Source organism: Octopus bimaculoides, chromosome 6, assembly GCF_046866305.1.
Source record: "Octopus bimaculoides isolate indiv1 chromosome 6, ASM4686630v1, whole genome shotgun sequence".
Lineage (NCBI taxonomy): Eukaryota > Metazoa > Mollusca > Cephalopoda > Octopoda > Octopodidae > Octopus > Octopus bimaculoides.
Genome location: NC_142933.1, coordinates 35,269,742 through 35,282,376, shown reverse-complemented (window position 1 = coordinate 35,282,376; position 12,635 = coordinate 35,269,742). Strand labels below are relative to the sequence as shown.

At 32.3% G+C, this 12,635-nt stretch overlaps 1 protein-coding gene across 1 annotated transcript in view; it reads right to left on the bottom strand.

The window, feature by feature from the left end:
* LOC106873562 (galactose mutarotase) overlaps positions 1–12,635 on the bottom strand; it is a 129,346-nt gene that overhangs the window by 51,674 nt on the left and 65,037 nt on the right. Inside the window, exon 2 of the mRNA XM_014920990.3 lies at positions 11,649–11,782. Within this exon, the coding sequence (XP_014776476.2) occupies positions 11,649–11,782 (134 nt within the window). The remainder of the gene's footprint in view (positions 1–11,648; positions 11,783–12,635) is intronic.

Here is a 12,635-nt window from a genome sequence, read left to right as displayed (position 1 = left end):
TTGTGGATCTTCAAACTCTGGCATGAAGATTCATAATTGCTAATGCCTATAGACATGGTGTGTGTATATATATATATATATATATATATATATAATCGTCTCTGTATAGACCACAAAAAACTATTCAAATCCAAGAACTACCAACCAACTAACCCAAAACTTAAGCAATTCGAAGAAGAACTGTGGTCAATAGTGAAAAACGTGAAGTTTCAGAAATCACCATTAAGAAATAATCACCTCAGATACCTAAACAATTTAACGAAGGAAATAAATAGCATTAACGGATTACTAGTCAAGTCCGACAAAACAGGAAATATGTATAAATTATCTAAGGAACATTACAATGATCTCCTAAAAAGAGAAATAGAAAAAAACTACCGAATCACAAGTAAAACAACACTTAGGAATGCTAACCTTGAAGCGAAAAAAATCATGGAGGAATATGATTTACAAAAGAGAACTGAACCTTTAAACCCAAAACAACCCTATTTCATTTTAAAAGACCATAAAATAAACTTTTGGAATAGCCCTAAATTACGTCTAATTTGTCCATCCAAATCAGATATTGGTATTCTTAGTAAAAATATACTTGATAAATACATACCTACTTTAGTCAACAAATTAAAACTTAGTTTATGGTCTAATTCTTTGCAGGTAGTTGAATGGTTTCGCAATATTAACAACAAGAATAATGCCAAATTTATCCAATTTGACATTTCTAATTTTTATCCCTCAATTAACCCCATTATTTTAAACAAAGCACTTTGGTTTGCTCACAAGAAGGCAGGTATGCCTAGAGAGGAATTTAAAGTTATTAAAGCAGCTATATATATATATATATATATATATATATATATATATAAACACACACACACACACACACACACACGCACACACACACACACACACACACACACACATATATATATATATAGAGAGAGAGAGAGAGAAAGAGAGATGGGTTATATTATAGAATACTTTTGTTACTTACAATATACTTTATGTACACATAAGACTTATGGTCCACCCAGTCCATATTTTTTTCTTTTTTAGACAAATATTTAACTTATTCTTTATGATACTTCTCAATTCCCTTCTATTATATTACCCAAGTTTAGCTCATATAAATGTATAATATGAGAGGTTTTGATATCCAGAAAACCCAAAATGGCAGGTAAATCTATGTAAGTGCTATGGAAGGGCTGCAGTTAGACTTCCAGTTTGATAATAGTATGGGTGAGGAGTCTAACTTGGGTTATGTGTGAGTGTGTATATGCCACTGTAACATCCAACATATATTTTTATTTTTATACTTATAATTCTCTTTATACTTTCTATATCTCTCCCTTTCCACAATAACTTCTTATATTGAACTTTACTATTCCCTTCTATTTAACTCTCTCATATCATCTCTGATGATGGGATATCCTTTATATCTCTGAAACAGCTGTAAGATTATCTTTCTCTTTATAAATGTCCTAGAAATTTCACACTGCCTTGGCTTTGTTGTCTCGTTTCATTTAACATACATACATACATACATACATACATACATACATATATACATTCATTCATACATGCATGCATGCATACATACATACATACATACATACATACATACAGACAGACAGACAGACAGACAGACTTCTAGCAAGCCAATTCCTGGTAGGAAATTATCAATTTGTACCAAACAAACAGTTGAAGCTGTGAAGAAGTGAATGAGCTGAAATCCCTGCAGGTGTGCAAGAAAAACTGCAAAAGCTCTTGATATTTCAAAATCGTCAATGCACAGGATTTTTAAAGAGGATTTAAAGCTAACTGCATACAAGAAACAATCCTGGCAGTTAATTTCAGCAGCTTCCAAGAAGAAGTGGCTTGACAGGGGTAAAACCATGTTAGTTGAGATGAAACACACTGCTAACAAAATGTTGATCTGGTTCGATGAGAAGATCTTCACTGTGGAGGAAGTTACCAGCAGGCAGAATGATAGGCTTTATGCACATAAAGCAGGAAACTTGCCCAAAGGTAGCAGGAGTCATTTACACTGTCAGAAGCCAGCTTCACTCATGGTGTGGGCTGCAGTTGCATCTGATGAGTCCAAGTCTCCTTTGATCTTCATCAATGCTTGTATCAAGATCAACAGTGAAGTTCATGTGGAAATTTTGGCTGAGAAAGTGTTACCCTGGGTCACAGAAACCTTTGGTGACTGTTACATCTTCACTCAAGACAGGGCTCAAGCACACACATCCAATTTGACACAAAGGTGGTGCAAAGAGTATTTCAGTGGATTTTGAAACTAGACCTCCTTCAAGTCCAGGCCAATCCCATGGACTTTATTATCTGATCACTCTTAGAGAGTAACTTTTCTGCTCACTCCTATTTAAATGTGTCAGATCTGAAGAAAGCCCTTCTACCTTCATGAGACAAGTTGGATGAAGAGGTGATATGGTGCTCATGCAACTTGGTGACCACTCGTTTGCAGGCTATGATCAAGGCAAAAGGTGGTCATTTTGAAACATAATTACTGCAATGGATTAACAATTAACATTAGAACATGTGTGCCAAATTTCATTATCCTACCTAAAGTTTATTTTGAATAATAAAGAAATATCAATGGGTAAATCCTTCTGGGACAACCTGTGTAATCACAATAATGATTTTTTACATAATTTGAATTATTCAATGATAATAACTAATGTTATGTAAAGTAAGAAAATTTTATTTAAGTTAATCACAAGCTAATATAATTAATAATATTAATAACAAAATAATGTCCATTTCCCATTTGATTTATAACCGTTTCTTTATAAGTTTTAGGCTACAGTGACTATTTAATTACTGATAATGTTACTGCACGATTAAAAATAAGATAAATTACACCAGGATCTGAACTTTGATAGTAAAAATAATATACTTCACTTTTTAGACATTATTTGATTGTAAACAAGAATTACTGACTATTGCCATTTTAATTTATGGAAACAGAAGCTTCTAGAACCACTTTCATCATATCAACTTCAATACACATGAAATATTATACTACATTTCATTGATTTTTATTTTTTTGATTTTTTAAAAACAATTATATGTAATTAACTGAGGTTGATATAATTTGCATATGTAATCAACCAATCAACTGATCAATTCTACATAGATTTGAATCCAAATAATTTGGTGTTTTGAAAAGTTATGCAATTAAAATTAAATTATATAATTATATGGTCTGCAATTAAGTAGAATTAATTTTAATAAATTTTACTACAGTATTTTTTTAGGATTCAAAATCTACATCAATGCTGGATGCTATAAAAATATTTCAGAATTATTTGTTTCACAAGTATAATTCTCTAAAACAATATATAAATAAAAGAGAAATATTAATTACCACCTCACCCTGCAGCCAGAAAAATAAAATGATGAGGCAAAAAAGAGAAAAAATTTTCTATTTATGAAAATAATGTTTATTTATTTTAATAAACATACCAGCAGGAAATTCCATAACTTTTTTAAAAAATCTAAAGAGAAATTAGTTTTGAAATAAATTAATGTCAGAACACATATGACATAATAGTGGGAGGAGACTCACTTTGCTCAACAAATCATCTCTTTCAGTTTTGCTTTGTAGGCTGTGCTTTTTCTATGAAATAGTTAAAATACTAGTGTCCCCCATCCCTCAAATAGACATACACACATTCACATAAATATTCTGAATCTCTTTTCCAAAACAATAAAATCATAATGCCACTTAAAATTGTTTTCTTTCTCATTCTTTTTCACACTGATGTCATTAATAACTTGTCAACACTATAATTTCATATTTCTTAGAAATTTTTTTGTTGTAACACTCCAAAAGGGTGCTTTATATTCATTAATTTCTTTCCAAGAATGATTATTTTTAGAAGATAATAACAAAATAACAGTATTCAAACAAAATATATTTTTAAAATTTGTACAACTAATCTTATTTTTAAAAATGAAGTACTTATCACCATCAAAAAGTTAACTATAATTATTTATAAACATAAACAATCAGTTTCAGAAGCACAAAGTAGTTGGAATGTTTCATTGTACTGATAACTAGTAATATACGCAAGAAAACAAGAAAAGTTCTACGTGCAGTTAAAGAAGACAACTTTAAACATCAATTCCATATTGTTTTTTAGTGTATTATTTTTTTGCATGAACCTAAAATTCAGTCACTTTTCATTGAAGGTAAATTCGAAACTTATCCAGCATTCTATACAAAACTAGTGACACTGAACTGTAAAATGTACTGACATTTAATTGTCTAATCAGACATAGCTATGGTTAGGCACAGGCATGGCTGTATGGCTAAGAAGTTTCTGGAACCAGATGGCTTCAGCTTCAGTCCCACTGCTTGGTACTTTGGGTAAGTATCTTCTACTACAGCCAAAGCCTTATGAGAGAATATGGTACATGGAAACCGAAAAAAGTCTCTGACATGTGTGCGTGTTTGCATGTATTTGTGTCTCCTTCTCTTGACATCACATGATAATTGTAAGCAAGCATCACCATTACACAATTCATTTCCAATATTTTATGAAAAGATGTCCAGCCATAGGAAAATGTTACCTTGCTTGGAAACAGAAGTTGGTGACAGGAAAGGCATCCAGTCATAAAAAAAGTTTACTTCAACACATTCCATCGGACCCATGAGATTGTGGAAAGGTGGACATTAAAATGATAATGACAAGTTTTCTAACATATTTTTATAATCTAGAAATTTAGATAAACTACCATTGTCATTTTCCATCCATTTTCCCACACTTGTATGGGTTGGACAGGTCTTCTTCAAATATCTTTCATTTGTCATTATATTAGTGAGGTTCATCATCCTGAGATCAGCTTTCTCTGCTTTTACCTATGTCTTCCTTTTCTGTGGTTCCTACCACTTCAACCACTTGGCTAGCCAATTGTAATCCTCCACATGTCTATGAAAGTGCAGGCTTGTCCCTTGCCCACATCTGATTCTTTTTATACTAGATTTTTTTCCTCAGCTCATTTGTACTCCATTGTTTATGCTTGCTGACAGATATCCTGAGGAACATGCTCATCTTGTTCCATGTTAGCCTTCATTAATCCTTTGCATTTAGTGCCCATATTTTGGTACCACGCAACATTACACTTCATAAATAAGCTTCCTACAATCAGTCCATACTTCACTCAGAGAAAGAGCTTCCATTGTCTCAAAAAAAAAATTTATAGCTTATGGTTTTGGAGCACTCATCCCCACTGATAATTAGGCCAGATAGGTAAGAGAAGCTACTGGCTACTTCTGTTGGGCTTTCTGATCATCTGAAAGAATTTATACCAACAGTGCTCTTACTACTAACTACACCTGTGCACTAACCATATATGAAGTCTTTCTTTGCTATCCCACTACACTTCATATGTATCCATAGTTTACACTGGGTACACAATTCCAAGCTAATTGTTTGTCAAATATCTTGTGGAAAAATGTGCTACAAACATGAAGCAATTATCAATGGTTACATAATTCATATGCACTGAAACCAGTTTATTAGTATATAATTGCAATTTGTTTTCTGTCAAGTTTACAAAAGCTTGCTATGTTTCTCAGTGGTTTCTCTTGGTTAGCTTTAGAAATTGATTTTATTACATAACGGAATATACATCACATATCTCATTGATGCCACCACTATACACTAGTATTATTGACCATATTGGAAAATGAAACACTGTCATCATTCAACACTACTCATCTACAAAAGAGCCTGGTTCTCCATCCGTCTTTTCCTTTGCCATTATAATAATCTTTACTCCACTCAAGCTGAATCCATATACAACCTACCTAAACTCATTGCTCTCACCTCTCTTCTCTTCATCTTCCCCAGTGTCACACTCCTTGGGCACTATGCTAAACTCTTTGTTCAATCCTCCTCTCACTTTTATCTTCTGGCAAAAACCTCTTCGAGTGAAAAGAATTTATATTTTTATGCATCTAAAACATGAAAGAAAATAGTTTTTATAATGCAACAACTCCACAAAGGTTACCAGACTGCCTATTTTTTGGCCAGCCATAAAATCAAAACCACCTTAAAATTATTAATGAAAATTTATACTATGTCTGACAGTGCTTTTATCTTGAATATCAAAATAGAATTAAAAGGGAAAAGACAAACAGGTTGTTTGGATCTCACACCAAGAAGGTGCAATTATATTTCTACTAAATCAAAATATAAATAGATCAATATTGAGGGAAATGTTGCTCATTATCAATGTTCTATTTTCAAATCAGTCTTTCTAGAGTTTCTGTTTTTTACATTCTGAAAAAAAATTTTGTTTTGCTTTTACAATTAAAAGGAAGAAAGAGAATTGATGTCAGATTTTTAGAGATGGCTTTAAAAAAATAGGACAAAAATTATTTCTATTGACAAAGAACTATAAGGACCAAACATTGTTTTTTTATATCGTATAATTATTAATTAATCACAGCTATTCAAAGAAAAGAGAGCTGTCAAGAATATCAACATAATAGAGGAAAAGAAATTCAGTTGGCTTGAACAAATATATTTTTTCTCCTTTTTCTGTCCTCCAAAATAAGTTTATACAGCAGTCTCAGCAATAATATAATTAAGTTTAAAGTCTTTCATATTTCCTTATTATGTTCATTTCAACTTCTAATCTTTTTTTTTTTTTGTTAATTTTTATACTTTTCCCCATTGAAAGTGAGAGAATGGTAAAAAAATATGAAAAGAATTTAAAACATATACTAGATAACAGATTCAAAAGTCTCTTTCATTTTGTCACCCCCCCCCCCCCCCCCCCCCACACACACACACCAATAGCCTATTGGAATTATGGAAGGGAAAGATAAAATTTTGGAAAACATACTTAGAATTACCATATTGTTTAACAATTTTTTAAAATTATAGCTGAAAAACTATGAATCTGAACAAAATGTGATAATAATTTGCCTTACAAGTGATAATATTTAATTCAATATCTACATTTCTTAATAAACTGCTAACAAAGTAATCATTACTTCAGATTTGTTTCAGAATAACCTTGTCAACCAAGTCCATATAATCAGCAATAAACGTTCTTAAGAGTTACAATTAACAAGAATAAAATTTTAAATATTTCTCACATATGGGATTTATAAATGTATTTTCAAGTCAATGAGATAACCTTGACATAAATCTGAATTTTCTTAAATGTGAGAGTTAAATCACCTTTAATAAATACTACGGAGTCATTGTCTTTGTCATTATTATCTTCATAATTTATTCAGTTTCTATAGTCATCATGGTTTGAGTTCTTATTTGAAATTAGTGCCCTCCTAATCAGGTTGGAGAACCACATTTTGCCCATGCATTTAATTTTTACCAGGATTCTAACAGCTAGATGCCCTTCCCAACAGTAACTACTTTACAGAGTGGTTACTATCAGGAAGGTTATGGCAATCTAGAGAGGTTGTCATACTCTTGACAAAAATAAATAGTCTTCTCAACCTGTTGCTCTCTTCACTCAATCAGTAACCACTTTACAGGGTGTACTGGATGCATTTCATTAAAGCACCAACACTTGTGTGGTTGCTTTATGCCTTGTAAGACCAGAATGTCCTCATTGCTTTATGGTGTGTCTTTTCTCTCAAGGCAATGTGACAGTGAAGGAAAATAGCAGATGGAATGAAAACAGAAGAAAGCCAGAGTATGTGAGTGAAGGAAACAAGTGTGTGATGATAGAGACACAGAAATTGAGATGATGATGTAGGAAAGGAAGAGAGAAGGAAGATTGAGAAAAAGGTAATAATTAGGTGTATTGGATATAGAATAATGGCAGAGTACTGAGTACATGTAGGTCCCATACCATCTCTCATTAGACAACGACATGGAACAGTTAGAGAGGAAGGGTGAGTGTCAAAGAGATGAGAGGGTTGAACAGGTCCAATGTTATCCCTTTAAAGAGAACATAGTACAATGAAGAAAAGGTGAGTGAACAGAAGGTAAGTGATAGAGAGGTGAGGCGCACAGCAGATGTAGACTCAATAGGAACATTGGCATCTCCTTCCCGAGATCCATCTTTACCATTTCATTTCATGTCTTCTTGATACTCACTAATTCATATGTTCTGTCCAATTTGTGTACTACATTTCTTTATACCACTGTCTTCTTCCATATACATCATATATCCATACCAGTAGTCTTCTTTCCTGTGTGCTACATCTGATTCTTTTTATATAAAACTTCTCTGCCAACTCATTTGTCAGACATATACACTAACATTACACATCCAGTAAATCTTTTGCAAATCCTTTGCATTCAGTGCTCATGTCTCACTATCATGCAGCATTTCAGTTTATTTACAGACATCATATAATTTCCTTTATATTCTGAGAGAGAAACAGTTTGTTACCAGCAGAGGTAATAGCTCCTAGAAATTCTTGCAGCCCCTTTTTATTCTGGCTACTATGCTCATTGTTAATTAGGTCACCTAATAGAAGCTATCAATTAATTTTAGAAAACCATTAAAGCATGTGAAAAATCTGTTTTGCATATGCTTCTAGTATTTAATGCTCCGGACGATCTACCACATATGAAGTCTGTCTTCCTGTTAGCCTACTTCTGATTCCAGCACACTAATTGTGTGTCTTTGTTTACATTGGGTACACTGACTGGAATTTCTACTTACTACTTTTCTATATAATGAGCAAGGTCCTTTTCCTGACAGCAGAGTTCTGACTTCTTTCCCACTTGGTAATATTTTAGCTTTTGCTAAGTTTATTTGGAGGCATCTTGATTTTAGGTTTTGCTTCCATGTCTGGAATTTCTCCTCTAATTCTACTACAGATGCAGCTCTAACAACTAGGTCACCTACATATAGATGTTCCCATGCACAGCCTTTATAATGGTCTATAGAACTGAGACTTGGTGAAAACCTACCTGCTAACTAAATTCATTACTGTACTCATTAACTCTTTCCTTTTTGTCTGCACTTATGTACATGACCTGCATGGACCTCATAAACCATTCACCAGATTACAAAGAGTGGTACTCTATCAAAGGTCTTCTCTGCATTGAGAAATGCAAAGTACAGTGGTACTTTCCTTGCAGTTGTTTCATTAGGAAAAGGGCATCAATAGTAAAAGGTTGAACTGCAACTCATCTAGACTAATCCTCTTCCTAATCAGTTGTGCAATAAGCCTTTCAGTACATTCATAACCTGCTCCACCAAACTGATGGCTCTGTAACCTCTGTCCAGTGCAACTTCTTTGCACTTGTAGCAGTTGACAATGATACTGCATCATCTTTAAAGCATTTTTACATATTTTCACATCTAAATCTTACAACTATATACTGATAGTAAAGATGAGATTGCCTTAATAAGAATTACACTAAATAATGAACTTTAATATGAAACTACAATTTGATTTTCATAAAACTTCATAATCACATTTCTGGCCTGTGAGTTATGTATAGGGGGTCAATCACTTATAAAGTTAACTTAGACAACATTTCAATATCAGCATCAACACCAGTACCACCAAAGATGTCTTTCAGTAGATTGTGCTATTTTTGTTGTTTTTTAAAAATGTATTCCAGTACAGATTGACTGATAAAGAAAGTGATATATTTTGTCATTAATGAATACCATAAAGATAGATGGCAAAGACATTGTCACCATAGGAGGGAATTTTAATGGTAGAATGAGGGATCAATAAAGGCTTAAGCACATAAGAAAAATTGACAAAAAATTTTATCTTTTAAAAAAATCAGCTGCACACTGAGTTAAATACAAATTTAGGTTGGATTGTGCCAAACCACATTATTCTATAGTGAATGGTCAGAAAATGATAAACAATCTAAAATGTGTTTTAATTGAAAACTGAAACCTGGTATTATAAAAGAAAACCTGTTGAGAAAAGATAAAGTAGTTTCTTAGAAAGTTGTTGTCAGTTGGAGAAGGAGAAGACTAAACTGTTTTAAAGGTGTTGGAGAGATTGACCAAGAAGAAAAACTGAAGTGTCTTCTACTCAGATTTCTATCACAGGCTCAATAATCTAGAGAACTTTCTTGTCACATTTGATTTATACACTGTCCACAAGCAAATTTCTAAAAGAGCTACCATCATCATCACCATGCTTATCATAAGCTGAAACAATTACGATTTCCTTTCTTATCCATCATCCTGTCCATTAAAATAATTCCTTTCCAACTTATTTAAACTCAGTGTAACAGATTCCCATGACACATCCGAAGATAAATATTCTTTCTCTACACACCTCTCTTACAACATTAAGATTATGCAAATACTGAATTTACTTTTTATCAGTAAAGGCAAAAAGTCCCTCAACATATTTTAATCACAAGCAAAACTTGTGTTACTCTATAATTAATTATATACAAAGATTTAATTAAACCCAGGTTATCTAATCTACAAACTGACCTGTGGCTTCCTTGTCTGGAATTTTAAAAATTGTTTGTGAGAAATTTAATTACTGTCGACCAAATATGGCTACTTCCATTTTCACTGAAGAGATTCTATGACTGACTAAAACTTTAATCTTGCTAGACTTGACTGATAAATTTCTGAACGTAATCCCTTCTTTTTGATTTTAAATATCTCTTGCATAATTATTGGACGGATTCCAATGAACTTCAAGAGTTATTAGATAAGTGCTCTACAGGGTTCCAGCTAATTGGATAAAAATATGCTTGATACACTTAATGGTGGATATGAAATATTTTATTTTAAAAAACCTACTCAACAACATAAGTCATTGTTGTCATCATCATAATTATCATCATTATTTCATACCTACATTCCATGCTAGCATAGGTTGGACAATCTGACAAGATTTAATAGGTTTGGGTACTACATCTTGCTCCAGTGTCAAAGTTTTGGCATGGTTTCTATGACTGGATGCCCATCTTAATACCAAATACTTTACAAAGTGTACTGGGTGTATTTGATTGTGTGCAGTACCAACACCAGTGAAATCCAAGGTAATTTGTAAATGTAAAGAGCCCCTCAGGTGAATGGAAGTAGAGGCTTTCTCAAGGTTGACATATGCCAAGTTGATGAATGCTAATTAGAAGCTTACTTTTAACTAAATATTTCTCCAGCATTACCTCACCAAGAAGAGGTCATCAGCAGTATTTCTTCCTGGTACAAAATCAAACTGCATCTCATCTAGATTCTCTTCCTAATTATTTAAGTCATATTTAATACTCTAACAAATTCTGCCAACTGACTACCTCCTTCGACAAACCCTTTTTTTTTAAAGGAAGAAGACATTTGATTTCTGTGATAATAAATGACTTATACAAGACCAGACATGTACAATATGAGACATTCCAAAATAGAATTATGTATAGTAAGGACTGTTTCTAGTTCAATAAGAAAGCCTTTACATGGAAGTCCCATGATAAACACACCAGATAACATTGTCAGAACTGTAAGAAGAACATTCACACATGCAATCATATGCAAAACTACCATACAAAACAAAAAATTCAAAATAATGCTTAAAAATAAGATTTACATAGATGGGTTTAAAGGGTTACATAGTATTAAATTGTTTTAAAATTATGAAATTATTTTTTGACAGTAATTATATCAATATTGCTTATTCATCAAAAAATAAAATACTTCCAACTTACCTTTAACATTTTCAAAGCCAAGCACAATGTCTTTCATGTCACCATTTTTATCAGGAACTATAATTTTTGATATAATAGCTCCAAAAGTCAATATTTCAACTTCAGCAGATCGAGAAGCATTCTTCAATGTTATTCTAAAATGGAAATAAAGATAAAACTATTTTAGCTATTTTGTTTTGAATTTCATAAAAGGATAGATAAAATATAATTATAAGATTTGAAAAGTGCCTGGCGATAATCCCTGAAGTTATGTTAGGATAATATATTGCATTTATCTTCAGAAAACAACAAAAAGTTATATACAAGAGTTAATAGGCTACAAGGGATTTAAGATGGCAATGAAAAACAAATATCCCAGACAGAAAGACAGTTGACCTGATATTTGTAATTTTGTGGTAATGGAAAGGAAAGCAAACTTAAATACTTTCCATAGGATATTCTGCACTATAGACACTATTAATTTTTAAAAAATTTAAACTGGAGAAAATAGTTCAATATAATTGAAAGAAATTATAAATTGTAAATGATTCAAATTAGCTAGATTATCTAACTTCAAAATTTGGAGGTCGAAACTAAGTAGTAAACTTGGAGACAGTCTTGTAAAATATTGCCATATGTTAAGAAAAAGTGTATGTTTATAAACAGTGTAGGAAAAAGTATATGTTTATAAACAGAGTAGAAAAGTATACATTTTTAAACAAAGTAGAAAATGTGAATATAAAGTATACCACATTCTGAATCTTTATCAGATGTACAATTGCTCTGTTCTTAATGTAATTCTGATGATATAGACAAAAGCAAAGATTCAGGCTTTCACTGAAAAAAAATTTGAAGTGCAGGCATGGCTGTGGTAAGTAGTTTGTTTCGCAATCACATGGTTCTGGGTTCAATTCTACTGTATGGCATCTTGGGAAAGTGTTTTCCACTATAGCCCTGGGTTGATCAAAGCCTTATCAGTGGATTTGGTAGGTGAATAGGTGGAAAGTG